The sequence below is a fragment of the Citrus sinensis genome, chromosome 9 (assembly GCF_022201045.2).
Source record: "Citrus sinensis cultivar Valencia sweet orange chromosome 9, DVS_A1.0, whole genome shotgun sequence".
Lineage (NCBI taxonomy): Eukaryota > Viridiplantae > Streptophyta > Magnoliopsida > Sapindales > Rutaceae > Citrus > Citrus sinensis.
Genome location: NC_068564.1, coordinates 7,139,688 through 7,145,832, shown reverse-complemented (window position 1 = coordinate 7,145,832; position 6,145 = coordinate 7,139,688). Strand labels below are relative to the sequence as shown.

The window sequence follows — 6,145 nt, the reverse complement described above, 5'->3', positions numbered from 1 at the left end:
TGACCCAACTAACACATACAAACCATTTCTTCTAACACCCTTCATTATGACTTCACCTTTATTTAGGACCTCAATTTTCCCATTTTCAGCCTTAATGCTACACCCCATTTCATCCATCATCCCAAGAGAAATCAGGTTTCTTTTTAGTTCAGGGACATACCTTACTTGTTTAAGCTTTCTGGTTTCTTCATCAAACATTTGAATGTTGATAGTTCCCATTCTAGTGACTTTGCAAGCAAGGTTATTTCCCAGCAAAACTTTTCCACCATCTATGCTCTCGAAGGTCTTGAAGAATTCTTTATTTGGGCACATGTGAAAGGAACATCCAGAATCAAGAATCCATTCTACCGTGGGTTGTCTTTCTGCAGCAATGAGGACATCTGCACCTTTAGCATCCTCTTCATCTTCAGATGCAACTGCTGCTTTTCCATTTGTCTCCTTTTGCAGCTTTTCAAGTTTCTTTTTCTCGAAACAGTTCTTGATGTAATGTCCTTCCCTTTAACAGAAGTAGCATTTTCTTTTCTTATTTTTCCTGTCATCTTTTTCTTTCTGATTTTTGTTCTTCTTATCTTTGTATACTTTCTTTTCTGATTTTGCTTTGACAACTAATCCATCTCCTGTAGCTTGATCCTTGAAATCTAATCTTTTCTTTAAGTCTTTGGATTCAAGAGCATTCTTGACATCCTTTAATGTGAGAGTATGTCTTCCATAGAGCAAGGTATCCACGAAATGTTCATAGGAGTCAGGCAAAGAGCTCAACAAAATAAGAGCTCTATCTTCATCTTCAAGCATGACATTAACGTTTTCAAGATCGAGTATCAATTTATTGAACTCATCAAGGTGGTCTTTCATGGTTGTCCCTTCCTTCATTGAAAACGTGTAGAGCTTCCTCTTCATGTATAATCTTTTAGCCAAAGATTTCTTCAAGAAGAGTTCTTCCAGTTTAGCCCATAAACCAGAGGCTGTCCTCTCTTTGGCTACTTCTCTCAGCACTTCATCAGACAAGTGTAGAATGATAGTGCTGTGAGCTTTGTTGTTATGTTCTTGAGTCTCCACCAAAACTTGAAGATCCTCCTTCCTTTTCCCTTTTGGACTTTGATTCTTCTTCATCATCGAGGGCACTATCCAAGCCCTGCTGAATCAGAATGGCTCTCATCTTAAGACTCCACAGGTAGAAGTCATTCTCACCATTAAATTTTTCAAGATCGAATCTTGTACTACCCATTATGCCAGATCAAGAACAGAGTGTCCTTCTAGCTCTGATACCAATTTGTTAGGACCTTGCCGAATGCTTCAAGCTTCTTTTCAAGAGATCAAAGCATGCAATCAATAAAAGAATCTAACCTTAAGATCAATCTATGAAACCACAATCACCAAGAACAAGAAAGATAATGGCAAGAAGATGTAACGTGGTTCAGCCACAAAAAGCCTACATCCACGGATAAAACAGTACTGCTCTAAGCTTTTATTAGAATGAAAATGGATGACAACAGGTTATGAGATTACAGAGATATTAACTCATCATATAAGCTCTATATCTTACTCAAAGAATCTCTCACACGTTCGTTTTGAAGAATATCCTTTTGCTGCCCTTTTATAACACCTCAGCTACGAAAGAGAAACGTCAATTGTTATTCTTAACTAACAGTTTTAACAGCCAAAAGAACTCATGCCAGCTCAGCATGCCACCTCATTCATGTTAACAGAATATAACTACTTTCTGGCTTCACAAAAGATTTTACTAATGATCAGATGCTTGAAGGATTTGAGTTATTCACTTTTAAAATGCACAACCTCATCCATGATCTTGCACTGCTAGTGGCCAAATGTGAATTCCTAATGCTGAACTCTGATTGTCAATCTATTCCAAAAAGAGTCCGTCATTTGTCATTTGTTAGTGCTAGTGCATCAAGAAATGATTTTTCAAGCCTTTTATCTGATTTAAGTCGTGTAAGAACCATTTTGTTTTCAATTAATGATGAGAATACAAGCGAATCATTTTTCACGTCATGCATCTCAAAGTCGCAGTTCCTGAGAGTGTTAGATTTAGATGACTCGACTATTGAGGTTTTGCCAAGAGAGATAGGTAATTTGAAGCACATGAGATATCTTGATCTATCAAGATATTGTCAAATCAAGAAACTTCCAAACTCCATTTGTGAGCTACAGAGTTTACAAACACTTATACTTCGCGGATGTTTGAAGTTAGAAGAGTTGCCTAAGGATATAAGGTACCTTGTTAGTCTTAGAATGTTTGTGGTAACCACAAAACAGAAGTCTTTGCAAGAGAGTGGAATAGCGTGCTTGAGTTCTCTTCGCAGTTTGATAATTTCTCATTGCTGGAATTTAGAATATTTGTTCGAGCATATAGGTCAACTAAGTGGCCTTCGATCATTAATTTTAGTTGATTGTCCTAGTCTAATCTCATTGCCATCAGCAGTGAAGTGCCTCAGCTCATTAGAGACTCTGATTTTGATTGACTGTGAAAACCTTAATCTTAATCTGAACATAGAAATGGAAGGGGAAGGAAGTCATCATGATCGTGATAATACAAGGACTCACCTCCAGAAGCTTTTCGTTTCGGGACTAAAACAGTTATTGGATTTGCCTCAATGGCTTCTTCAAGGTTCTACTAAAACTTTGCAGTTCTTGGGTATTGAGGATTGTCCCAACTTCATGGCACTACAAGGGTCTCTGAAAGATCTCGAAGCTCTTGAAACTCTTCTCATTTCTGCTTGTCGAAAATTGTCATCGTTGCCGGAGGATATGCATCACCTCACTACTTTGAAAACATTGTCCATTAAAGAATGCCCTGCGCTCTGTGAAAAATGCAAACCACTAACAGGTGAAGATTGGTCCAAGATTGCACGTATCCCTCGGATTATGCTTGATGACGAGTTGATTAAATCAAGTGATAATTAGGTATGGATTGCTTTGTAATTTTTAATTTCTCATTCAGCTATAACGTTTATAGTTTACTGTTCTGTTATGTTTACCAAACAAAAACTCATTGAATGTTTAGTTAGTTCATTCAAATTTGTACTAAATAATTTCTAATATATGATTAGTTTGTTAATACAAACTCAAACATATTATTTGGAAACAAAACCGTTCTTGGGGTTATACATGTTTCAAAATCCAAACGGTTCAGGATTTTTGAAAAAGGAAATTATAATGAGATATTTTCTTAATTACCCAGTTATCTTCATATGGAACCTTATTCACATAAAAGGAGAGCTTCTGAAATTTCAATCTTTGTTAATATTTTAACTCGCGCCGAAATATCTAACAATTTTTCCTCTATTTTCTCTTCTTTTTCCCCAAATATTTCAGCTTTCTTCGGAGAGGCTCAGCCAAGCTGCAGAGACAGTGAAATTATTACTGCAGCGTTGTTCAGAACAGAGGTTCAACGGTTTAATTGTTGTGTTTAAAATTATTGATGATAAGTACGTTGAGTGATGTATATATGTGTGCCGGTGTGATCATTACTAATAACCTTAATCGTATGTTTTTAATAACAATGATGTTCCAGAATTTCTCAAATTCTCATAGCGCACAATTCGTGTTTATGCTCAGTTTCTTTCTCCTCCCTCAGTAGTCAGTAATATAATTTGCATTGACTGCATTTTTTAGCTCTACACAATCTGCTGATTTTTTTGAAGGATATTGATGTGTTTTGTAATGGAATGATGTTGTTTGCATCTTGTGCTTTGTGATTGATGACTTATATTTTCCCAAGGAAAAAAAAAAGAAAAAGAAAAAGCAAATAGGCTTCTTGATTTTATCTATTCATTTTTGAATGGTTGCATATTAATCAGTAGAAGTTGGCACACTAATTAGATATTGCATTTTGGCCTTGAAGAAGAAAGTTTATTTTTTTTGCAATGCTTCTTTCTCTGTATAAAATGACTAATTGAAAGAATATTTATTATAATAGAACCTAGAATTTCTATGTATTTTAGGAGGAAAATTTATTATACTACCACATCATCATATTACCATTCAATGAGTACATGTTCTTCATTTTCTTCTATCGAGTTTAATTAAGAACTTTATCCCATGGACTGCATTATTTACTGTCTACAATCTGCATTGATTGACTGCATTTTGAAGTTCTTTACAATTTGTAGATTATTTTAAGAACAATTAGCTACTGCCGTGTTCTGATGTAATGTCGGTGTCTAGTATGCTTTTACCCAAGATTGAACTAATTAGAGAGATGCTGGTACATTAAATTATCCATTTTTATTAATTTATTAATATATTAATATTGTATTAATGTATTATATCAAAATATAAGATACTTAAACTTTTAAATACTAGAATCTTGGAACTTGGAAGGCAATTTGAATTTTGAAACGGCACCGTTTCAGCTCAACCTACTATATGTGTGTGTATATTAACATATTTATGACGTACAGATAATTTGATTGGTCGATTAATATATGTAGTTAGAAAATTCTAATCATTCTGTTAGGTTACATCACAGTTATTTCAGAGATTAAAGGGTTTCTAAAAGCTATTTTTGTTACTAATTTCTTGGTTAAGGTTCAGGCAGAAAGAGCGGTAAACGAATCTTAATTCCCCCCACCATTTTTTTTTTTTTTTTATTGCTAAAAATTCCCCAGGTTATTGAGTCTATGTTAAAGTCCCTTGTGTACTTCATCCGAGTCAAAATTAACTATCACATTTGCGTAATCTTGGCATAATATTCAAAGCAGCTGAGGCAGTTTATGCAGCTATTTACTTTTCATCTTATTCATTTCTACAGTCACGCAGGTTTTATTTATCTATTTATTTCTTTTATCTAATAAAGGATGGATAAAGTTTAAATCAATTTTAATTTTCAGCTCACGATTCGAACTCAGAAGAGCAGCAATTAGCTTGAAAAATAAAAATCACTCGGCTAAATGCCTGGGGCAATTGTCACATAGGTTGAATTAATGAAAAGATGCAATAAATTTATTAACAACACAAGGTTGAATTAATACGTCACACTCTCTCTTTCATTATTAATCAGCCTAGAGGAAAAAAAATAAAATGACATCTCACAGTCCTGTCTAGTCAATGGAACCCAATTTTTTGAGACGAGCATTGCATCTTCTTGAACCACCCAACATCGTCCCTGCCGTCGTGTTTGGTGAAAAATCAACCTTTATTTCCTCACACGAGGCTTTGAGACGATATCTGGTGTCTGCAGTCTCCGCAATTGCGTCAACTTCGATCGTAAAGTTCACAGCTCCGATTGACGTCCATTCTTCAACAATGGCATCCGCAACAGAGGAATTGATGCTCGCCGAGGCAACATCAACAGTCGCATTAATCAACGTCGTGTGCTCGTGCTCAAAATACTTAGGATATAAAGTAACCATGGAGGATATATTTTGCTCCATGTACGAAAGTGAAACGTTAACATCTCCCATAGCCAGGGACTGAACATAACACCCATACAGGCGCCTGCAACTCTCAGGATTTCCAACAGAGAATATAACGCTCCAATTGGCTGTTATACGACTAGAATTATTCGAGATGTTCAACTTGAATGGATGTACACTCAATGAATCAACTCTGAACATTAGAGGTCCACCAGAGTATTCTTTTCCAATAAAGATATGGAGACTAAACCAGATTGCCAAACATAATCCGAAGAAAGAGCAGCAAGCTAGTATGCAAGAACAGAAAAGCTTACAGCAACTAGTAGCAAAGTCCTCGTCCATTGTCGAAGATTGTGCTTCTGCACGTTGATTCCACGTAATGCCGAGAATTAACAGATTCAAAAACTCACCTTTGGAGACTGAAATACTATTGTTAACTAGAATCAGCTACTCAAGGCTAGAAAAGAAATCTATTTATATTATTAGCAATTATCCTGAAACATTTAGGAAAACGGAAAAATTTTTCCTACTAACAATAAGGAAACTGCAACCAATCTAAATTGGGATAAGGAAAGCTAGTCCTAATCTGCGTTAGTATATCTATAGAGAGAGAGAACAAAAGTGGACGAAGTTTTATTAAGATTGTTGAGAATTTAATTTGAACAAATTGAATGTTGATTGATCAAATTTTAAACAAATTTGCGATACTAAATCTGAGTTTTGAAGAACACCAATTATACAATTGGGGTGTGTTTGGAACATGAGATTAT

General features: G+C 35.2%; 1 protein-coding gene across 1 annotated transcript; it reads left to right on the top strand.

Annotated features, from left to right (window-relative positions):
* Positions 1-1,785: 1,785 nt before the first annotated feature.
* Positions 1,786-2,922, top strand: LOC127899800 (putative disease resistance protein RGA1). Its single transcript, XM_052433925.1, has one exon. It carries the CDS (start codon positions 1,786-1,788, stop codon positions 2,920-2,922), a length of 1,137 nt encoding a protein of 378 aa, XP_052289885.1.
* Positions 2,923-6,145: the final 3,223 nt, after the last annotated feature.